The sequence below is a fragment of the Pholis gunnellus genome (genome assembly GCF_910591455.1).
Source record: "Pholis gunnellus genome assembly, chromosome: 8".
Lineage (NCBI taxonomy): Eukaryota > Metazoa > Chordata > Actinopteri > Perciformes > Pholidae > Pholis > Pholis gunnellus.
Genome location: NC_136534.1, coordinates 18,752,200 through 18,776,091, shown reverse-complemented (window position 1 = coordinate 18,776,091; position 23,892 = coordinate 18,752,200). Strand labels below are relative to the sequence as shown.

General features: G+C 47.9%; 2 protein-coding genes across 2 annotated transcripts in view; one reads left to right on the top strand and one right to left on the bottom strand.

Annotated features, from left to right (window-relative positions):
* The first annotated feature begins 412 nt into the window (after window positions 1–412).
* On the top strand, window positions 413–5,966 carry znf526 (zinc finger protein 526). The gene is made up of 8 exons (XM_079165560.1): window positions 413–734; window positions 1,068–1,493; window positions 1,601–1,767; window positions 2,408–2,503; window positions 2,595–3,394; window positions 3,486–3,621; window positions 3,732–5,354; window positions 5,442–5,966. The coding sequence occupies exons 2-8, from the start codon at window positions 1,193–1,195 to the stop codon at window positions 5,613–5,615; spliced, it is 3,297 nt and encodes a 1,098-aa protein (XP_079021686.1). The 5' UTR covers window positions 413–734; window positions 1,068–1,192; the 3' UTR covers window positions 5,616–5,966.
* A 258-nt stretch (window positions 5,967–6,224) lies between these two features.
* Window positions 6,225–23,892, bottom strand: part of cicb (capicua transcriptional repressor b) — a 33,662-nt gene continuing 15,994 nt past the window's right edge. The window contains exons 3-21 of the mRNA XM_079164548.1: window positions 18,496–18,645; window positions 18,172–18,346; window positions 17,494–17,605; window positions 17,221–17,403; window positions 16,439–16,571; window positions 16,168–16,346; window positions 15,870–16,008; window positions 15,470–15,567; window positions 14,337–15,372; window positions 14,102–14,235; window positions 13,803–13,960; window positions 11,769–11,950; window positions 10,277–10,744; window positions 9,834–10,171; window positions 9,437–9,594; window positions 9,177–9,328; window positions 8,785–8,919; window positions 8,491–8,622; window positions 6,225–8,390 (exon numbers count right to left, since the gene is read on the bottom strand). Of these exons, the coding sequence (XP_079020674.1) occupies window positions 8,101–8,390; window positions 8,491–8,622; window positions 8,785–8,919; window positions 9,177–9,328; window positions 9,437–9,594; window positions 9,834–10,171; window positions 10,277–10,744; window positions 11,769–11,950; window positions 13,803–13,960; window positions 14,102–14,235; window positions 14,337–15,372; window positions 15,470–15,567; window positions 15,870–16,008; window positions 16,168–16,346; window positions 16,439–16,571; window positions 17,221–17,403; window positions 17,494–17,605; window positions 18,172–18,346; window positions 18,496–18,645 (4,352 nt within the window). The 3' untranslated portion in view covers window positions 6,225–8,100. The remainder of the gene's footprint in view (window positions 8,391–8,490; window positions 8,623–8,784; window positions 8,920–9,176; window positions 9,329–9,436; window positions 9,595–9,833; window positions 10,172–10,276; window positions 10,745–11,768; window positions 11,951–13,802; window positions 13,961–14,101; window positions 14,236–14,336; window positions 15,373–15,469; window positions 15,568–15,869; window positions 16,009–16,167; window positions 16,347–16,438; window positions 16,572–17,220; window positions 17,404–17,493; window positions 17,606–18,171; window positions 18,347–18,495; window positions 18,646–23,892) is intronic.

The window sequence follows — 23,892 nt, the reverse complement described above, 5'->3', positions numbered from 1 at the left end:
AAGCTCGCAAGGGTTGTTGGGAGAGTGAGTTCTTGGGGGTCTTCAAGCTAACGAAAATATGAACTCAAATTTAAAATAATCACGGTTGTAATTCGTGATACCTCAATGATACTGAAGCTTGGTTAAGAACATGTAGCCAACACACATTAACCTTTTTAATCAAAATCAAGTAAAAATATTTGTAAGCATACATTATTCTGATCATCAATTACTGTAAAAAAAGAAATTACAACAAAAAAAAAAACGTCTCGGGGGAAATTGTTAACCCTAACCCTAACGTTCGACAGAAAAACTACAATTCCCAGCAGGAATGCACAGTTTATGATTGACAGCCAGTCTGTCCAATCACATCTCCTGAAATATTGACACTACCGCATTGGGCACGGCTTCGTATCACACGAATGGAGGCGATCAGCGGGCAAACGTTTCATTTCACTCAATGAAATGCAATTTCCCACGGACACTTTTCAAATGTCTGCATCGCCATGCCACAGATGGTGATACGGGACTAACAAAAAAAAAAGAGACGAAGAAGAAGGCGTACGCCCGTGTGAGCGAAAGGGTGATGATGACTACACGAGGGATTGTCCAACGAGAGTAAATGAGAGGTAAAGGGAAAGAAGGGCCCGCCGTCGTAGCCGGAGAGCTTCGGGGAAAAGTGGGTAGCGCCGCCTGACGGACCGCCAGACGAACCGGGGAGCAGCCGTCAGGAAACCGCGGTGCCGAGAAAACAGGTCTGCGATATCGGAGGGAGCGCCGCCAACAGCTCTCCATACGCTATCACACACTGTAAACATAGATAGGAATCACGTTTAGTGTGGAGAATCGTACAAATGGTTAGCGAGGATCTAGTGAGTGGTAGTCGTACTGTTAGCATTAGAGGGCCTCCATTTAGCTAACGGCTGAAAATAGCGATGTTTGTTTGCGGTACTGTTCCTTGATATCTGTGTAGACACTTCATGACACTGAAACCATGTATTAACCATTTGATTGCTGCTACACAACTGCTGATTTAATATGGATACGTTTTAGTTTAACATGTTTATTTTTTATTTTTTTTACCTCAGGTGCTCTGACACTGACCTTAATTGATTGGACACAGACCTCATCACCTGTCATACATCATCTTTCATGATACACTTGCATCCTACACAAAAACACACATTTTAATACACACACACACAGTACCAGCATGGCCGAGCAGCAGCAGCAGGAGGAGGAGGCAGCAGAGGGTGTGTACGTGGAGCACCAGTACATGTGCAGTGAGTGCCACCAGCTCTTCAACACCCTGGAGGATGTGCTGATCCACCAGCAGATCCACACCGGCCAAGAGGGAGACGGGGAGGTCATGACCATCCAGGGCATCGCAGAGATGGGGCAGAACCAGCAGTACCAGTGTCTGGAGTGTGGGGCCCTCCTCATGAACCCAGAGGAACTGCTGCAGCACCAAGAGATGCACATGAGAGAGGCGGGGATGGAGGTGGAGCATCAGGGTGAGAGATTCGATCGTGTGTAATTGATGCAACGGAAGTGAATGTATGACTTTTTATAAGGACTTTTTTTTTGTTTTTTGCTGACTGACTTTGTGTATGTTCCCCAGAGCTGTGTGAGGTTTTGGAGACTGAGGAAGGGTCTGAGGGTCAGATGTCTGGACCGGTTCAGTACCAGTGCCTGGACTGCCTGGCTCTGTTCGACTCACCTGAGACCTGGCTGGAGCACCGGCGGACCCACAGTAGGAGCAGTACACACAGTAACACAGAGATTGTGGTAAGGGAGATTTATTTAACATTCGAATGACTTTAAAACAATGTTTGTTCTTATCTGGGATTTAGAATTCATTGAACTTTTTACTGCATGAATACTACAGTAGTCTTTCTGTTATTGTCAGTCATTTTGCTTCCTAAATTGAACGCAGTCGTACCAAAAGCTGATGAATAAAGTGTGAATATTGGGCTACAGGAGTTAATGATGGTTATATTCTGCAGACCCATTCACACCATAGAACTAGATTTATGAGTGTAAAGTGCATTGTCATTCTTTGTTGAGACTATCAAAGAAGAGTTTGTGTGCATCCGACCGACAGACGTGTAATAACACGGAGTCGAGTCTCATTATAGAGTGAGGCTGATAATGGAACAACTGTAAATCTGAGCAGTTAATCTGCTAACAGCTGGATTTTACTCGTAGACTTTCCACTGTGCCGAGTCATCCGCAAGCACAGCTCAAAATCTCAAAGACGCGTTGTAGTTTTTGAGTTTGTTTCATTTGGGTCAAGCCCTTACTGTCAGTGCCTTTTGCTATTCTAAATGGAGAGCGATTATCAAACATTGCTTAATTTCTGCAGCACCACATTCACCGAACGTAAAAATATAACAAGCCGTGTTTTCTTTGTTGGCCCTTGCAACAGGAGTATGTGCTCCAGCCCGATGGCACCATCACTCCACTGAACAATATGCAGAACTACGTGCTGAGTGAGCAGCAGGCCGGGGAGATCTTGGCACAGGTACTTGGGATCATAAACCCCTCACAACAAGAGGACATGAGAACATGATAACGGGTTTTAAGGTTTGTACATTGCTGTGTGTCTGCTCCAGGTACTCGCTCAGCAGCAGCAGCAGCAGCAGCAGCAGCAGCAACAGCAGAAGAAACTTCAGTCCAAACCTGCTGCATCGTCCCGCTCCGCCCTGATGCCGCCAGTGACGGCCCTCCCTGGCTCTGCCACCATGCACCTGCAGATTCTCACGGCTCAAGCTCTGGCAGACAACTCCAGCGCCCCCGGGCAACGCCGCTCCAAGCTGCCCCCCCTGTTGCCCGCAGTGGGCCGAGGATTTTCTTCGGGAAAGCTGGGGGTCCTGGAGAACGGGGACCAGAGACTGGAGTTAAGGTTGGCCCCCAGTGTCCAGGATGACACCCAGCAGCAGCGGCAGCAGCCAACAGAGATGGTGGTCATCCACCCGTATGAGTGCTCAGAATGCTCCCTTCTCTTCCAGACCCCGGAGGACTTCCTCCAGCACCAGGGAGAGCACTTCCTGGCTCAGGACAAAGAGAGTGGAGAGCCAGGCGTCATGAGTGGCTTCGAGGAGGTGCGAGGGAGGGAGGAGACGACGGAGAAGGTGGAGGACGTTAGGATTAGAGTGGCGGAGAAGAAAGCGGCGGTCTGGGCCAAGTCCCAACAGTGTGAGCTCTGCAACCGCACCTTCACCTCCGTCAACAGGCTGGCTGCTCACAAGCGCGTGCACGAGCAGGGCACGCACGAGTGTCCGGAGTGCGGCAAGGTGTTCAAGAAGGCGACGTCGCTGCAGACGCACATGCGCACACACTCGGGCGTGGCCAGGTACTTGTGTGTGGACTGCGGCAACGGCTTCACCACTGAGATGACGCTTATCATGCACCGGTAAACACACCACAGCAGTCTACGTAACAGCTGACATGAACCTTTAATTCTTCTTCGGTCTGTTTCACCTTTTCCTCCTGGTGTCTTACAGGAAGTCCCACATTGCAGATCCCCTCCACAAGTGTCAGTTCTGCAACAAAACCTTCACCAACATGACCAAGTACCTCTACCACCGTAGAACCCACCTCAACCGGGACTCATCAGGCACACCCGCCCCTGTCTCCATGGTAGTAAAATAAGCATACCCCTCCCCACACACACAATTACGTCCGCAACCTCAAGTTAGTATATCATTTCAATTTGGCATGTGCTTGTTTTCTTGTTTTCTTTTCCGCAGGCCTCAGCTCCAATAAGAGCATCTCCCTCTGCACTTGCCATCCTCCAGAGAGCCAGAGAGAAGAATTCTCTCACCGATGAGGCGAAGCGCAACCTGCTGGCCCCTCTCTCAGAAGACGAGATGGAAAAAATGGGGGAAGATCCAATGCAGAGTTCTCAGAGCAAAGTGGTAGGAGGTGAAGTGGAAAAGCAAGCGGAGGACACCAACATGGAGGTGACTGCCCCGCTTGAAGGCAACACCGATGACCCGCAGCAGGCGGAGGAGGCCACCGAGTCTGACTCGGCTACAAACCATGCTCCCCCGGACGACGCCGGTGTTTTGGTCGCAGCTGACGCTGCTTCAGCTGCTTCAGCTGCGACCAAAACATCCGACAAAGGGCCCTTTTCTTGTCGTTCGTGCCCGAAGACCTTCCCCTCCCAGCTGCAGCTCGTCCACCATCGACGCAAGTCGCACGTCACCGAGCGCAGCTTTATTTGCGGCATCTGTGGCAAGTCTTTTAAGAAGCAGATCCACGTGCGCAACCACATCCGCATTCACACCGGCGAGCGGCCCTTCCAGTGTTCCGACTGCGGCAAAACCTTCTCGTCTCTCGCCAATCTGATGAGGCACAATCTCATCCACTCCGGCGTGCGACCGTACCGCTGTGACGTCTGCCACCGCTCCTTCTCGCAGTCCTCCAACCTCCGCCAGCACAGCCTGCTGCACGCCAACGCTGCGACACTGGGCTGCCCGGACTGCCCTGCCACCTTTCGCTGGCCCACCAAGTTGGCGGCGCATCGCTACACCCAACATCCAGGGGCTCCGGCCCCTTTCCCGTGTCCCCACTGTGAGGCCGGCTTCCTGACCAGGAGACAGCGAGACGGCCACTTTCTGGAGCAGCACCCCACTCTGGTGCAGGCCGGAACAGGGATCGAAGCGGGCAAAGAGACGGACAACCAAGCGGAGTCGGGCAAAGATCTGACCTCGGTGGCCTCCACCTCAACCACAGCGGAGACAGAATCAGGAGATTCGGCCAGTGTCGGGCGGGGGGGCCAAGATTGTAATATTTGCGGGAAGAAGCTCAATTCTCCCGCCAATCTGCGACTCCACAGACTGAGCCACTTCGCCTTAGGCCCCGGGCGGCCGCGGCGCACTGCCGGGAAGCGGCCCAAAGCCCACCAGTGTCTTATCTGCGGCAAACTGTTTGTGTCGTCCTCCGGAGTCGCACTTCACCAGCGAGTCCACACCGGCGAGCGGCCGTTTCCCTGCCAAGTGTGCGGCAAGCGCTTCCGTCAGAACACGCACCTGCGAGAGCACCTGCGCACGCACTCGGGCGAACGGCCATTTCGCTGCGAGGTGTGCGGAAAGGGTTTCATCCAGAGTATGCACCTGGCTGAACACCGGCGGACGCACACGGGCGAGCGGCCGCACGCGTGTCCGCAGTGCGGCAAAGCCTTCAAGACCTTCTCCAACCTGAGGAACCACAAGAAGACCCACGCCCGGCAGCAGAGGCTGGACGAAGAGGCCGCCGCCCAAGCCGCCGTGGAGACCAGCTCTGCCGTGGCAGTGGTGGACGCTTCGGCGGTGGAGCTCGCTAACGGGCAGCCTCAGCTAATCCAGATCCAAGCCTCCGATCTTCAGCAGGTCAGGATGTATATCCTTCTTACGTTTTGTCTGTGTGCTGTCTGCTGTTGGTTGAACTAACTGTGTATCCGGTTTCTCTCCTCTTAGACACAGGGCACTCCCACGATCATGTGCAATGAGTTTGGGGAGACCATAGCCATCATTGAGACCAGCGAGGGAGGCGCGCTGCCTCTGGAGCAGGCCTTGGAGATCTACCACACGGCTCTGGAGAACGGCCTCGCCATGGACGCGGGCTTTATGGACGAACTGCAGCTCCTCTGAGCTGACAAAAGAAATAACTGCCAAGTGGACGAGTTCAGTATTAGTCTCGATCCGGACTCTAACAAAGACGAATTGACTACCGAGCGGTCGAGTATCCAGTTCAGACTTACTAGAGCTGGACTAAACGGATGTGAAGTTCAGCAATCAGACCAAAGTAATTCATCTTCCATCTTTTTACAAAGCTATGAGAGGGATCAGTATTAAAGTTTATTTAAATGATGCATACTAAAATAAAGGATACGGCATTCATGAAGAATAAGGACTATTGGTTGTGCCTCAGATGACATTTGTATGATTCATTTTACCATTTATATGAACTTGATGTGACTTTTCTTCTGTTTAAAGGTTCAGTCGTGCTGTAAATAGGTGAAATCAATAAATGTTTTTTCAAGGCGATACACATTTGTGACCCACGCGCTCATGCAACACCACCGTGTTAAAGTTCACATAGCTCGACTCAACTGTACGCTGGAGAGATGATGTGAACTTCATTACATTTTTAGAAGGCGCTGGACAAACACGATGCTTCATTTTTAACATTCTTGAACCACGTATTGCGTCTCTGCGTAAAGAAAAACCCATTTTTCACATGGCCAGCGATACAATCACTTTAATTGAACACCTATTTTTATTTGCATACTGAAAGATACAGATACAAACTTAAGATATTCATATAAATTCCTCTCGTATACTGGAACAGTAAAACAAGGAGTATAACACAAAAACATTAATAGCCATATTTATTGTTTTTTTTCCCCCATTTCATTTGTTTTACCTGCGTTATCGGGTGTCTTAAAAGTCAACTCATGTTCAATGACAGATTTTTCCTTAATAATATAATGAGTCTACAGACTCTACAGTAATTATTTACAACACAACCAAGTATTAGATCCTACCAGCTCTTTGATTCATTACCCTCCCCTCACTTCCCCCAGTTTTCTCTCCGCCTGCCTAAAAAGGTCCGGAGAGAGCAGTAAAGTGACAAAGGGAGGAAAGAAGGGAAGGAAAGAGGCAGAGGAAGGAGAGTACAAGTGTTGAGGCTATAAAATCAAACTTAGTGGGGAGGAGGGGGGGGGGGTTGTCTAAAAACATACGGCTTATTACTGCTGAAAGAACAGAAAGGTCCACGTCGTGTTCGTCGTCCTCTCTGTAATGAACAATAAAAATAACTGCACCGCAGGTACTCGCTGAGGTGAGAGGCCAGTCAAGGGAAGACGAGAATGGAGGAACTGTACAAGAGTCGAGCAGCTTCTCTCGCCTGCCTCCAAAATGATTAAAAAAAAGAAAATTGTACAATAAACCAACAGCTGGCAGAAATAAAGGAAAACATCTGCCAGCAATGAGAACAGAAGTAAGGATCGGGGTTCACTGCAATGATATGAGGAGTAATAATCATAATAATAACCATAGGAATAGTACAACAACAACAAACTGAATATGACGACGTTAAATACAAATCAAATTTAAAAAAAAAAAAAAGTTGATAAAACTGCTTGGCAATAGAGGATGAAGGCCTTATCAGCCTGACCTCTACGACTAAGAGCCAGGATGTGCCCGTTGACTCTGACCCGCCTCCTTCCTTCATGGCCAGCGACTGAGAGGCACAGGAATGCTCGGTTCCGACCTACTGGCATGTGCTCGGGTCAATCGCAAGAAAGGGAGGACACGGCCGGACAGGTAACCGCAGGAATGATGGCACTGCCGGAAGTCCACTTTGAGTTTCAGTCAATTTCTCAGTCACTCCTGGTACATCTCTCCCCTGAAGGTCTACATGTGGACAATAAAATGGAGAAGCAGCTCTTTCCAGGTCCAGAGCAATAGTTCTCTTGTTGATTCAAATGGTTTCCGGCTGTTGAGGGCCCAGCCCCCTAATGTCAGCAGAAACAAGACACGAGCTGAGAACAGTTCAGTCTAAATACAGGGTTGTTCCTCACGCAGATACGTACTGCTTTACTCTTCTAACGCTATTAAAACAAATATCAAAACATATAATGTTCTTGTTTTAAAGCCGCTGACTTCTCATCGTCTCTCAACGGGTTGAGCAGGTCTCTGCGTCCCACAAAAACAAGAACCCTCTATTCTTCAAGGCAAATGAGTGCAGCTGTACACAATGGTCCTTCGTTCACTGGCATCAATGGGAGCGTTTCCCACGGAGGTTAATACAGAGTACGAATTCAAGTGTGGTAATTAAGAGTTTGCAGTGTGTGTGTGTGTGTGTGTGCATTGTGGTGGTGTCAGGAAGTAGTTCTTGTGCCATGGGGGTTTCATGCATCTTACCGAAAAAATAAAAGTCCCAACATTGCATAAAAACATCATTCCGTCTCATCGTTTGGGTGCTAAGAATGGAAGGAAACCAGGATCAGGCCAGAGGAGGGTTAAGAGTGTGGATTAAAGTAAGTGTGTGTATGTGTGTGTGTGTGTGTGGGGGGTGGAAAGGTGCGACTTCAACAGTCACTGATTGGTCAATTTCATTTGTCAGCATCCCTCATCTAGAAGACTCCTGTGAATCCCGAGGATCCTCGGGGCTCCCCTCGGTGCCTTGCTCCACGTCTTCATCCTGCAGGTCCCCACCTCCCCTCATGGACCCTTCTCCTGACTGGGAGCCGGAAGGTCCAGGGAGGGGGCCGAGTGAGTCAGGGATGCCCAAAGCGGAGACATCGGAGGGGGCAGCCGTCTGCATGATCTTCTGCCGCACCTCCCTGATCTTCAGCTGCAGACACACCTTGGTAGGAAAGATATCGGAGTATCTCGCCTGGAAGGCTGCAGTGGCCTGAGCTAAAGACACGACAACAAAATATACCCGACAGGAATCAGCAAGTGTGAATTAATTCGGAATATGCTTGTAGACATACTGTAGTGCGTGTTCTTATCTTACCTGAGGGAAAGAAGCCCTGCTCCTGGAACAGCTGCATGACCAGCGCTCGCCTCTGGTCCAGTGTTCGCCTCAGGGAGGAGTAGGGCACCTTATCAAACTCCATGTCGGTCAGGATGTCTTCTCCGTCTGTGGCTGGGTGAGGGACAAACATGTGGAGAGGACGAGTCTTTAGGGAACTTGTTACAATAACCTTTTTTTTAATGTAGTTTATGTCCCTTCACTGTGTACATACATACGAGAAAGGACCTTAAATGAGACACATTGAGACTCTTAGCACTGCCCCGTGTGTGTTACCTGCTCTGTCAAAGGTGAAGATGTCTCCCTCACACTTGGCGGCACTTTTCGGCGTGTTGGGCTCTGAGCTGCAGCTTGAGCGCCGCCGACTCTTCCTCTTAGGAGACACTTGCTCGTCAGTGGCTGAGTCCAAATCTAGAAGCAGCCAGAAGAAAAAAAAAAGTGAATCAGCGGAGATCAAATCTCCACATTTATCAGGATTCATCACAAAAATCCGTATGGAGCGTCATGCAACTCAACAAACAGTCAATAAACACTAGAGATAGTTCTACCTTTTGCTTCCTTAAACAGCAACTATTTGCCGAATAAATGCACAGTCATGACAGTCACTGCAGCTCTTCTACAGTACTCAGTTTAAAAGCATGTAGTCAAGAGTATCATGAGAGTCAAACCTGTAGAGTTCTTCCTCTTGCGGCGATAACTGCCCAGAATGGCGCGTGGTGAAGTGGCCAGACTCTGCAGGGTGGGTGAAGGCAAAACCTCCTCAGGCCGAAACTCCGGCAGCTCCGCAAAGCGCTCCTCGAAATACACCTCTGACAGCACCCTGCCCGACCAACACACACACACACACAATATACAGTATATACACACCGCCCAGCAAAGGTTTATGCAAACCTCACTACACACAAGATTCATAAAGGTGTTAACTCACTTGTCTACCGAGTCAAAAGTCTTCTTAAGTGGTGGTGGGCGCGCTTTGACTTTTTTGGTTGGAGGAGCCTCTTTGTCGGCCTGTGGGGGGGGCAGGGTCGGTTCTGTGGCTGATGCAGGGGGGGGAGGGGAGGAGGGGAGGGACTCCTTCCATCCAGTCTGCACGGAAAGTCGAAATGAGCAGTTATCTATAAGACACATCTCATTTCACGACAAAAACCTAATTGCTGTGGGCTATCCTGCATTGCATTTGATTTCCAGTAATTATTATGTCGGAAGCGGCTACATCTCCAGTCTGATCTCAAGCGCACAGCTGATAGGTACGCGATTCCTTTACATGATACCAATATCTGGTATAATTGCATTATGTTCGAGCTTGTGTGTGGTGTTCTTCTCACCTCTTTGGTGGTTGTGCTTTCTCTGTGTTGTGTGTCAAAGGAGTCGGCAGCGCTGGAGCCCTCCAGGGGTCGGTCACAGGACGGCAGCTCCTCAGCGGGATGCCCCGCCAGCTCAGCATCAAAGGAGAAGCGACTGGTGGCTGCAGCTACTCTCTCCTTCTCCCTCTCTCTCTCCCGCTCCCTCTCCCTCTCCCGCTCCCTGTCTTTCTCCCGTTCTCTCTCTTTTCCTCGGCCTCCTCCTTCATAGCTGCCTACGGGAATGTTCGCCAGCGTTGCCTTCACCTTCTGAGGGGTCCTGACTGGAAGCTGGCTTAGTTTCGGTGTACCTGGTGCACTGCCTGTAAAAACGGAATGAGGAAGACAAGTTTAAAATAGAACATCGACAAAATAATTCCCTTTCAAATTAGAACCACGTGAATCCAAAACGAGACACGCAGCCGTACCAGGTGTCTGGATTGGAAGAGGACTGCAGGGCCTCGTGGACACAGCTGAGCCACTTGGAGGTGCCACTGAGCTGCAACTGCCGGCGGTCTGCCTCTCCAGATGTCTGTCCGAATGCGTCAGCAGCTCCGCCTGCCTCTCAGCCGGTCTGTCAGCCTGTCGATCTGCAGGTCTGTCCGGCGGCAGGTGCCTGTCTGCCTGCCTGTCCGGATGGGGCTGCGGATGCGGGTGTGTGATGGTGCTGGGGGTGGCCGTGTGTTTGGACAGGATGTGGGGGGACACGGTGGAAGGGCCGGAGATGGAGTACACCACGCTGGGGGGTACCGCTGTCATGGAGACCACCCCTGTCGCCATGGTGACGTTAGGAGACGGAGGGTAGATGGCGGTGACTATCTGGCCCCCGGAGCCGGAGCCGGGGGCCGAGGGGGGGGGCTGTGGAGACTGAGCTGTGGCCAGGAGAGGTGGCTGACCTGAATGAAGGGAACAGGACCAGGAAGACAAATGTTATTTGTGTTACATATAAACACGTGTATAACATGTTCACTTGGCTGCCTTATTCCTGATTAATATCACAAAGTAGTGATTCAGTGATTCAAATTGTTATAACCTGTGAATGTTTTAGGACGGTGAGGTATTTAACTAGACCTACTGGGATTGGTTTAGCACATGAAGAACAACTGACCAGCAAAGATTCTGTCAAACAGACGTGAATCTAATCAAGAGACACGCAAGTTAAAGTAGAAGCATTGTTCATCAGATGGCAGATGTTAATGTTAAAACTGGTGCAGTTGATTCATTTTATTTCATGAAAGAATACATTGTCGGTAAAAAACTGTTGTAACGGAGGGCAGACTTTATTTCCCCAGTATGTTTGCGCTAACGGCGTTAAAGCAGCTTGGAGACACACATTGACCCAGTTTTGTGTTTTTTTTCAGAGGGGGACAGATGATCTTTAGGGGCAGACAGCAGGTCAGCAGAAAGAAGATCATCATCATCTGAAAGCTAGGAACCTGAAGATTAATTTGAGAAGCAGCTCAGTAGTGCGAGTCAAGCTGTTCTAATCAGAAATAAATATGAATCAATAATTCCTCAATTAATAAATCAAAATAAATTGTGAAACTGTAGAAGGGTTTAGAACATTATGATGGAAGTATACGATGGTCATTCCCATACCTACTTATGTCTCATAATGTTTGGGTTGAGAGTATTTGTTACACAGATTTGGTGCTAAATTTACAATTTTTTTTTTACCATTTGAGAATTGATATAAATGATTAAGAATCCTTATAAAAATACCAAATGAATTCACGAAGAGAAAAAAAAAAAAATCCCTGCGGAGAGTTCGTATCAAAGACTTTAGACATTTGCTCTCAGGTGAGCACTTCTGTTATGCAAACTGTTACGAAATAGGTCATTTCATACAAATGGTCTCACTCCAATGAAATGGCTAATATGAGGACTTGCCAGAACCAATGAGCTCTCCACAGCACTGACCTGCAATCAGTGGCTGAACCAGCGTCTGACCCGGCGGTGCGATAGCTGTGAATCCGAGTGTGGCCAGGGGCGATTGCACGTATGCGGATCCGGGCACCGACAGGCTGGTGGAAGAGCCCGTCGTGGTGGAGACCAGAGGCAGAGTGGAGGAGACCCCTGGAGTGGACTGGACATAAGTGATCCTGGACGAGGAGGTACCGTAAAAAGGGAGGAGGTGATTAGAGGAAAGAAATATGAAGAGAGGGAGAGTGAAGATGGCATTTTGTTTTGTCACGACAAAATGTGAATAAAGGTGACAGAGAGTGTTTATTATAAGAAGTTATTGTACAATAATGAGCCAGAACAGGAACAAAGGGAACAGACACATGATTAGAAAGAAAGAGGAAGACATAAGAGAAGTGCTGCAGTGAGGGTCAGTGGGTGAGTGTGCATCACATCGAGCAGCACTGGATGACTAGTGCTATAAGAGTGTGTGTGTGTGTGTGTGTGTGTGTGTGTGGAGCTGAGAGGTAGTGTGGGGGTGGCAGGCAGAGGCAACTTGTGCCACCAGCAGCATGACTAACACACCCAGAATAGAGCTGCACTGCTGCAGCTGCACCCCTGCTGCAGTTTTTGTTTCTCGTACATTGTTCTCTCGCTGCGCTTTAAGAGATATGAACTTCCTTATACATGGTATCATTTATCAAGAACCCGAATGTAACTGGACTGACTTCAATCCATAAACTACAAGGAAACCACGTATTTATTCTAAACACCTTTTAAACTGTAATCAGCAAAATATAACGACCTTGTTTGAAACCGTGGTCGGCATGAAGTGGCCTGTTTGGAAAGATACTTTCATCATCTGTCCAATGAGTGAAAATTGTAAATATTCTTTTTGATTGTTTTCTATTTTGGGGGTATATAGACAATTTCTGAGCATGTTCCCTCAATTTCCGAGAGTGGTTGCAGGGAAATTATATTTGGTTAAGTGATGTTTACTAGTTTTCAGGAAATTCAGAATCACTGCAATGCCCATTAGTGGCTTGCTGTCTCCCATTTAATGAGTAGTATATTCGGAAATATGCTTCAATAGCACAGCGCCAAAGCAATAATGGGGATCAGAGCTGGTCCATCTTTCTCATGTTTGCTCTTGTGTTGAATCCTTTTTCTAAATATTTATTCTGGAGCATGTAGACAGGACATGCAAGCAGCACACCTGATCCAACTCCTTTCTGAAGCACTCTGTGAATACATTCGAGGAGATAATCCGTTGGATTGATATCACACAGAAACAAATATTTGGCTCATATAAAACTTGAAAGAAAACTGCCAATGATGACACCTCTACTGAGATCCACATGGTAGGATGAGTGAGGCGGGCATATGTTCATGTCAGAGCTGAGTCAAGCTTTACTGGCGCATCACTTGTTTACATCCCCTTTCAGCCATCTGATCTGTAACCTTGCTGGGTTTAATCATCTCCCTAAAATTTGGCTCGTGTACAGTATTTTGTTGGTGAAAGGGTTTATTAGACAGATTTGATTTCCGTGCGCACATGAAATGCTAATTAAAATGTATTACACAGCTATCTTAAGAGGGCGGCATTAGACGCTTGATTCGATCACAACATTGTGTTTTGAAAAACACTAAATACTGCAAACATAGGAGCAACATGCTGAAATGTTTACTTACAAGGTTGAAGTGCATTTCTGAAAGAGCCTTTGTACTGTGAAAGGTGGGAGGGTTTCACCTCATCCAAATAAAACATTTTGCGAGGCAGGCAATGTCAGAAAAGCTTTTCACGGTCAATTTAGAATAACTGTTGGGGCTGAAAACTAATTTGCACTCTTTGCTGAGTTTATTCTGGTGCACCAAAGTGTTGCCGTTTAGCGTTTAGCACAGACTATTGGTTAGTTGACACAGTACTCTTGTTCACCAGGAGTTATCAAGTCAGCAGTGGAGAGCAAAAGCACAAAGGGGCGGTGTTGAAGGTTCAAGAGGTAAAAGGATCCATATTCATTCTTTCACTGTGTTTTGTTGGTCATCGTCTACCTGGTGGGAGCTGGAGGCAGGAGTACAGCCTGGGAGGGGGCCGATCCTGGAGCCACCACAGCAGCAGTGCCCACCGTTACAGGGAAGGTGCCAGGGTGGACCGCTCCACCGTGGGACAGCTGGGACTGGACCACAGGCATGGGAGCTATTTGGATGATCTGGCATGGGAAGAGGAACCCATAAAGAAAGGAATAGGACAAATGTACAAACGGGCAGGGCTAGTGGTGAGCTAATCATCCCTTTTCACTTAGCGTTATTAAAGTTCTCATGCCAGTGTTTCCACTGAAGTGCTCGCTGACCTTGCTTCCCGTCTGAGCACCGTTCTGGACCGGAAGAGGCGGCGCAACAATGGGAACCTGCTGGGCTGGTGCTGTCCGTACTGTTGCCATCGGAACAAGCATTTTGCCCTGGAGCACTGGAGACTGTGTGTGCACTGAGGCGAAGAAGGACAAAGAGGGAGAGTGGGCATTTTATTAGAAGTAACAACATGACTATACTCACTTACTGTGACGATTGCAGTTCTAAGACTCTCACCTCTCATTCCAGGGCTGACCACTCCTACTGCTGAGCTGGACGAATACCCCGTCAGTGAACTTGTCATCTGCTGCCTTCCATTGGCCAGGGACATGTGTGTGGGTGGAGCTGTGGGCAGGTTGAAGATACTGGTTGGATGGCTGAGCTGCTGAGGTGGACTCTTTGGGTTGGCGTTGGCAGGTAGGGTGGGCAGGATGTACTGAACCTGCGTGATGGCCTTACCCCCAGGGGACCCTAGGGAGGAGGCGGGAAGGAACTGGGGCTGAAGCAGGGACAGAGGCAGGGGCCCGTTGGTTTGGCTGTGCGGTACTGAAACAGCGGAGGAGGAAAAGGCCTGCTGCTGGGAGGGGTGGTGGTGGTGGTGGGAGGGTGTGATGAGCTGTACAGCGGGTTGAGCAGACAGAGACCCTCCTAACACCAAATTAGTCACTACACCACCAGGGCCAACGCCTGCACCCAAAGGATTAGGTGACGATGAGGAGTAGTACCCACCCCCTGTGGCTGGAAGCCCTCCTCCTGAACCAATCAGAAGGTGTGGCTGCTGATGGGGAGTCAGGGACTTCCTCTCTGGCGGATGCGGGCTGGATGTGCCTCCATCTCTGGTTCTGCTGGCGATTGGGAGGTGCGTGCTGATGACAGGGCGCATTACATTGGTCACCACCGTAGACGCCACTCTGACAGCGCCAATCCCCATGAGGGGGTTCAGCCCCAGGGAACCTGCTGATGAGGTAGTGGAGATGACCGAATGGCCAGAAGTGAGGGAGAGAGATGTTGCTTGCACTACTCCTCCGCCGCCGCCGCCGCCGCCGCCGCTTCCTCCTCCTCCTCCTCCTCCTCCCTCTCCCCCAAATGTGTCCTTACTCTCTCCCTCTCCTCTTTCCTTCCTCCTGTGATCTGAAAACCCTCCCCCTCCTGATCTCCCCTCATCATAACGCTTGCTGCTGGGGTAAGAGGACAGTGAGACACTCCTGCCATGAGGGGTATGGTGTGAGGAAGACGACAAGGCAGAAGAGCAAATGACTGGAGCAAAAACTCTCTGAAAAAAAAAAAGACAAAGAGATACAATTATTTAGAGAAAACAACATAATTAAATACTAGAACAGGAGTAAAAAAAGATTGTTCAAACAGGTTACCTTCCGATCACTTTCGTCTCCAGAACCGTTCTCACTGTCGCTGTCAGTCACCCGCTCCTTACACTTGAGGTCTATGGAACTGCTCGGATAAGGGTCCTCTGTGGAGAAGAGAAACACACTACAGCTACACTTGACAATCCTTGCAATTTATAATCCGATCAAGTCAGATGTACTTAGTGTCTGAAACAGCACTTAATGCCACCGGATCTTTAGAATCAAAACATGGAAGTGGTCAAAAACTGGACTCAATTTAGCCACATTAGGAGCTAATAAGAATTCAACATGCAGTTGCTGGAAATGTACAAAGTGGGTCAGAGTCGCAGGAAGCAGTGTGCTATCAATTGTTAACTAATCTAATCTAACATTCGGCTTCACGGGCAGAGAAGGTCTGATTTCTCACCAATGACATCATCGTCTCCCTCCTCCTCACAGATGACCATGCGCTCCTCGTCACTGGTCATGTCCTCGCTGACCCCCCTCTGGGACCGGGACAGGGGCGGGGCATGACTGGGGAACTGACTGCCACCATCCCCACACATCTTTAGAAAATAAAGAAAAAGAGTAAGAGATCCTGTAGCAGAGACGTCTTTGAAACAAAGGATTCCTCATTGGTGTGTGTTTTATCATAGAAAAATGCCACTGTTACAAATATCACAAATATAATGAATGAATAAATATTATCTGTGGTCCTCTCTTACCTGTGCTAGATCTGTCAGGGCCTGTGGATTCCCCCTGTCACTCCGCTCCAGGCTGTGCATGGCACTTTGAGAGAAGGCTCGGGGACGGGTCAGCTGGCCCACATGACCTTCTCCTGTGTTCCTCTCAGACACGCCCACCAGACCTGGACCGACCCCCTTGAGCTCCACAGAATGGGGCTCTATCAGGGGGGGGGGGGGGGGTCTGTTAGAGGACTTGAAAGAACATCAACGTTGTAAATGTTGTATATTGTGAAGTCTGAGTGAAACCAACCTGTGGACTCGGACATGCTCCTCTCTCTGATGTCTTTGCCCCCTGGCACCCCACGGCCCTCTGAGCTGGACTTCTTCCTGTCTTTGTTACACCACTTCCAGTCTGGGTGAGCCTTAAAGTGGGCCTCTTTTACCTGGGGACAGGATTAGAGACAAGAGGGAGGGATGAAGAAGAAAAAATATATAGTATACATTATCTGTGTCAAAATTTACCAGCAGTATATTTCAACTAAAATATATGACTATGGCTGTCGGGGAATATGACCTGAAAAAGCTGTCTTGTGTCTTTAAAAGGGACTTGTAGGCTTGACATTAAGTTGTTTGCTCACCAGACACTGTGACTAGTGGTTATCTAAAGTTACTAGCCACTCAGCATTTACATTAGCCACAAGTGAGTTGTTGTAAAATTATGTTTTATTTGATTAAAGCTGACTGGTGTGCCCCAACTTACTAGAAGAATTAGATTTACAACAGTTTGAAATGTAAATGACCACCGTAAACCTGTACACAGCTGCTACTAAAAGATGATGACGCCATCAATGGGTGCCAATTTATCAACTTAATGCCACAGTTGGCCACATGGGGCACAAATACCAAACACACTAACAGAAAACTTCATTATAATAAGGAATTTAGTCTGTTTTGGCTCCTACAGCCAGGTTTTTAATGCCCATGTGAACCCTGAGGATAGTTCATCACCATGTATCAAGAATCCTTAAGCTGTACGTCAAACTTCTTACATTTTGTGTGTTTATTTTGGTCTGCAAATGCATCGGTGCGTACCTGGAAGGCCAAATCGTGGTACTTTTGTTTCTCCTTCGGTCCGAGAGCGTACCACCACTCCCCAAGGATCTTGCTGACTGTCCTGTTGTCCTGGTTCGGGTGCCGCTGGTGCACCAATGCTCGATGGCGCTTACTGAAAATCATGAATGCATTCATTGGACGCCGGATGTGGTCCTTCTCCCTCTGAAAGATTAAGAGACAAGATTAGTAAATGGAGCATTTAGGATGTTGACGTTGATGATGATGCTGATGATGGAGCGGTGAAAACACTACCTTTCCAGGGCTGCTCTTATCTCCGTCTTTGGGCAGCGCACTGAGGGACTGAGTGCGTCTCTTTACTGGCGACGTAGAGAGGGGCTGCTCTGGTACGACACTTGGGAGGAAGCTGAAAGGAGACAAAACAGCCCTCTGTTTGTTATCTTTATTAGATATTTGCCTTGAGGACAATATGCACACACAGGCTTATGCCTAAGCACTACTATCTCTTTCCCTCTTTAATATTTAAAACTGGGACATTTTCTACTTTCTAACCAGTATTATTTATCTCAGAACGGCAACTCTATCAGATGTAGACACAGAGCACAAGTAGTTCATCTCTCATGAGATACATCAGCAGATTCAGCAGATAGCGCATCCATTTCAATGGCTGACAGCCTGGCCACTGCCTTTCATATAGTGATAGAGCCCAGAGATGGAATGCTTTTGTTCCCATCTGCTTTGTTCTGGCAGTGAGCTCTTCTGCCCAAATTAGCGCGAGGATACAGAAAATATCACACTCCCATACTGTATGTGTGGGTACACAGAACCACACTGACAATGAGTATGTGGGCTGACTTGGACAAACACATAACCCCCTTTTATGATAAGAGATTGTATGTACAGTGTGTATCTCTATGTGTTCATGTAACCTCAAAGGTTAGTACATAACATCCTTGTAAAAAAACAACATACAGGTCATCCACATCACTCTCCGTCTCGCTGTCAGGCCTCTCTCTCTCCGCATCTCCTTTCTCCTTCTCTGGAGGCAGCTCGTCGGCAGAGGGGGGAGGCCGGCATGGAGGAGCTCTCTCTATGGTGGGAGGTGCCTCTGCAGGCTGCTGTGACAGCGCTGCCACCCCCTGTAACTCTGAGGAAGAACAACAAAGGGACGCATACGTGTTTAGGGCAAAGTAAACAATACCTGGTAATCAAAACAGTATTCAAATCTAAAGGAAAACGACATGAAACTGGTGATGATACATTTTCTGGAACCATTTTGTCAAAAGTATTGAATACCTGTCTTCAGACTGGCTGCTTGGGGGTGGTTGACTGGGTGCTGGCCCTCTCCTGGCAGAGAAGAAGCATCTGATTGAGTGGGTGCCAGGAAAGGGACCAATGAATGCCAGGGGAAGACTGGAACTGACCGGGGCTCTACGTTGGTCCACACTGCAGAGGAAAAACAGCGTTGTTTATTACAGACAACAACCATCTGATAGCCAGCGCTTACCAGGCCATTCTTGCATTCAGATTACCAAAATGCTATTTCCTTATTTGGTTGAATCAAGGCCCTCAGTGCAACACTCCCACAGGAGAAGCTTTCCAAGTCCAAACATGAACTCTAATCATTTCTGTTGTTTTGGAGTGATATAACCTCAAATAAATTCAACAAAATCAAGAGTCAGACTAGGTGAATGCAATTAATTACCCGGCAGAATACAGAAATATCAGCACTTTGAGAACTGCAGAGAATATGAGTCCTGCCACAGCAGCCCACCTCCGGCCACTTAACTGGTTAAATCACTCCAACAACAACAGATCTACAGAAGGACTCTCTGTTCTCAATAACAGGCTGGATGGAAGAACAGAAGCGGGTATACTCTGAACCCCCACAAATAAAGAACTGACTGTATAAATCATATCTTTATTTCCATTATTGAAACAGATCTTTTAATGAGGATTTTCCACAAAACTTTAAAGTAACAAAAGCTGCGTCCTATAAGCTTTCTAAAACATGATCTGTCCCTCATTAATTAAAATCACTTTTGTTGCATTAGGCTACAAGTAAACAATATTGAAATATTGCTGTTATATGGAACAGATCTGGCAAAAAGAACATTATATTCTCATAAAAACAGAAAGTTAATGACATGGACTAACCAAACATGCTCAATCCTTGGCGGAGATACTGAGGATTCTCTGATGAGTACATGGTTAAATGAAATCCTTGATGTTTCTCCCAAAAAGAATATGTCCTTTTAAAATCTCTCGACCAAAACGCACAGAAATCCAGCTAAAGAAACATCTTTAATTCCAAAAATCTCGAGCTGATATTGCAGAGAAGCTCACAGATGACGAGTGTCCAATGGTGTCCGTTTCATCCCCACAGGTCGCGGTCATCATTCACAATAACAACTGCATCATAGTGATTTCAAGATATGGCATAGAGAGGGAACCTTCAGTTCCAATGAGAGTACAAATGAAATAACTGTCAAGTCGAGTCCATCTTTCCGGATCGCATATCTAATAACGGAAACATTAGTGGACAAAATGTACTATAAACGATTGCAATACAAAACACAACTCAAGTTAAATTTGTACGAAATGCAACAGTTGTGTTGACGACCCGCTGAAAGGACGACTGCGATCGAAAGCAAGGTCCCTCCTCCCTTTGGTCTAATTACCCCCGATGCCCTCTCGTCCCTGTTTGTTTACATTACTCCAGCAGCTCGGTCGTGAAGGGGTTAACAAGGCCTCTAGCCCATCCACGGCCTGGATTAAAACATCCGCCTGGATACTACGCAGTCTTTCTGGGACATGTAAAACCCTGCTCTGCGCTACGATACAGGGGCAGACAGATGGGCTTGTCAGCTATTAGGAAGTACAATAAGCCCCCTAGTGAAACAGCTCACTGTTTACTGTAAGAGGGTTTAAAATCGATCAGGCTAAAGCAAAACTGCAACAAGCGAAATGGGGCGATCAAAGCTAAGGTGATCCGTCTAACTTGGAAGAGCGTCGAAAGAAACTGCTTTATGTCCAAGTACGAGCTATTTAGTCACACACAGACTTTTAATACTTGTTGATTCATGTAATAAACCAATTTAGCGACCTCTTGTAACAACAAGAGCCTCGTGTGCACCGCTCCAAATTGGACCAACCTCTCGGGAACGCCCCTGGTCGTGCACCCGCCGTTCAGACAGAGGCGAGAGCAACGCAATTGTTCTCATGTCTCAACTACAAAAGGCGTATTCACGCGCACTGGCTGCCCAAAATAATCCAGCAACGACTGTTTGACAAGTGCATTTCACTAAATACTAACTTGTTTTTTCTCTCTCCAATTAGCTGCTAGCAGAATTGTACTGTGCACCTGTCTTCACCTGACAGCTCAGTTAACACCTACACAACATCCGAAATCGCCTATCAAAAGGATGGCGACCAAACTTGAGTTCATCCGTGTTTACTCGGCATTTATCAGACGTCGTTGCCTGCAAATCTGGTGCATTCATCCATCACCCATCAGCTGGTTATCAAGAGAGCTATCAACACCACTGTATATCCACTCCGAGCTCTTGGCTGGTCCCTGTGCAGTCTTTTAATCTACCAGCTCCCTATCCTACCTAGGACTTGACGTTAGCTAGCAACTGATGGGAGTCTACAACACGATAAAAGCCACCACTGTGCGGGCTCCTCGCTTCAATCGGCAAGGAGAACAGGGGGATAAATCGGGGTTCTTTCTCATCTTCAAGGCAGCGAACGAAGCCCCAGTATTGGACCTACACCGGACGGGGGATGCTTCGCATGAAGCGACACAGAAATACCAGGTTAAAAGCCGCTGCTGGTATCCGTCTCCGTCTGCAGCAGGTTAGCTAGCCACTTCGTGAGGACGACATCGGAGCGCGCACGCCGTCCAGTTCACTTAATACTTGGTGTTACGAGTGTTGTTGTGGTCCTGAAAAGTCCTCGTTTCGCATCTCACCAGCTCCCAGACCGTGATTACTCCCTTATTTGTGTCTCGTTCTCTCGCCCTTTCTTCCTCTTTCCCTCCCTCTTCCTCTTGTTGTAAACTAGGCTGCTTTGCCCCCCCCTGTAGTCGCCCCCCTCCCCTTCTCGTCCTGTCAACCTCGCCCAGCCTTGTCCCGCCTCTCTCGGCCTATTCCACTCGGCTATTGGCCAAGGCAGCCCGCTGTCATCGCCGCGCCGCGGACCCTGATTGGTCAGAGTGTGCACTGGAATGCCAGTTATATGCAAATTTCAGCCGATTCCACGACCAACGGCTCTTCTTGCCACATAAACTGACTTAACTTACTTAACTCAAATATACAATCACAGTAAAATAAAATAAAACCATCATATAGTTCCACCATATTTTTATGGAAACACCATCTGGCATTCAAGTTATTAATCTAAATGTATTTGTTATGTTTCTTTCAGTAAGCCCACCCCCACGCTGTCATTGGTGCAAGAGTCGTAGTAAATCTGGACTGATGCGTGAAACCACCAACCAAAAGCCGACATTCAGATGTAGGCCAACCAATGGCTTAACAGAAGTTGGACAAGATCCCGCCCCTTACAATTTCTCGGCCAAAGCTGTAATACCCATAAAGACCACCCGATGAAAGAAGGCGCTAGTGAGCTTTCTACTGTTTACTTTCCACGCTCCTTTCGGTCTTTTTATGCAGTCTGCACGGGAGGTGGAGGGCTCTCGGGTCAAGATGACAATGCACATCCACGTACAATAAACCTATTATGAGTATGCACCGTCATTCTGCGTACTATTTGTGTGTTTTCCATGCAAACACAAATGCTGCCTGTATTATAGATCAGCAATATTCACTTATGAGAGGAATTATAAGTCCTTTATCTGGCAACTCTTACTTTGCTTTGGGGAATGCAACTTACAACTGAGAGGCAAGTGATGTAACTTTCCATTATAAAAAGCCCTCTTTCCATCCCTCCATCGTGCAAATGTGCCTCCTCCAGACAGAATGTTCAATGTTCTGATGCAACACTCACGGGGACAGGAAGAGAGGGAGAAAAAGAGAGAGAAGAGAGTTGAAAACAGGAGTGTAGGGGTGGTCAGAAAGAGAGGGAAAAAGGGTGGAGAGGACCAGAGGGTAAAAATAGACAGAGTCATTTTCAGCAGGAGAGGCAGGGAGGGAGGGAGGGAGGCATGGAGGAGGTTGGGTGAGTGGGTGGGTGGGTGGAGAGAAAACAACTTGTGAAAACAGAACTTCTCTTAAAGAGAGGAAGGGCATGGGGGGCCAGAGATGGGGGAGGCAAAGGGAGACAAAGGCAAAGCATTTTAAGATATAGATTTTAGGTATAACACAGCTAAGACTTTGGTTTCCCTTCATACTGTATGAGTCAAGAAGTCATGCTCAGTTTAGCTCATCTATCCATAAGACAAATGCAATACTGGGAGGGGCTTAATGAGCCAGTCGGCTCATCAGGAGCTCGGTAACGGACCAATAAGGCGGTGAGAGCCGCTGGCAGCAGCTGTCCTCGGGAGTAAAAAAGTAAACCCTCTCAGTCCTGGGTTTCATTTCCTTAAATGAAAAACGGTATTCAAACATCTAGTACATGAGCAGTGTACAAGCTCCTCCGGCTGTATTCTGCCAGCCCATTGTCAGTAAAGCATCTTGTGTCATGTTAAAATATGGGGTGACTGTCTGTACGTTTTTTAAGACTGGGAGTTTCCAGACAGGGAAGAGAGAGAGAGAGAGAGAGAGAGAGAGAGAGAGAGAGAGAGAGAGAGAGAGAGAGAGAGAGAGAGAGAGAGTTATCAACCACCGAGCTCTCAACAAGTCAACCTCGGCCCACACAAAGTGCAGAAAGCGGAGGGAGTTGGACAGTTTGAGCAGCCACAGTAATCCCTCATCAGCCAGTGGTTACAACCCAGGGTAAACAACACAAGCCCTCGATAATGAACTTCATCTGACCAGTGATTCAGAGCAGAGTCGTTCCCTTTGGCCTGGTTTGTATACGCCTATACGTTCTAGAGAGACTCACAACTAAATGCTGCAAATACACTTGCGGAAAAAGTCTCCGTTGTCTCAGCTATTTGGACACAAAAGATTCACGATAAGAAAAACTGTTGCATGTAAAGTTGCAAAAGAGGAGGTGAGGTAGACGTGAGATGATGGTCGGGAAACCACAGAATTCTAGTTCTTAGTCATATATATATAAAAGAGATAAGAGAGAGAGAGAAGGTGTGAAACAAAACAGGAGAGAAATTTCCCCTTCAGCTGAGCTTAGCTATCTCTCTCCCTGCTGCAGTGCAATATCTGTGTAGGTGTACAGCGGCTTTCATTGGCTGTCTCCATCATGCTTTTAATGTGCATATGAATGCATGTCTCTCTCTCTACCCCCCCCCCCCCCCCCCCCCCCCAATTACATCTGTCAAACACCACATGACCTCACCTCCTTACCTACACTGTCACCATGGAGGCGGAGCATCACCTTCGCTCACCCTCCCATCCCATCTCATCTCTCTCTCTCTCATCCCTTTAATTCATCTTCCACCCCTGTACTCTACGTGTGTCTCTCTCTCTCTCTCTCTCCGTCCAATTATAACTCGATTCACCAGTCCCTTTTGCAGTTACCATGGCAACAGCTGTGTTGGGGCACACAGGTCCCCGTGTCACATGTGGACAACACAGTCTGCCACTAGACCATAAGCATCTATTGCGTCAGAGT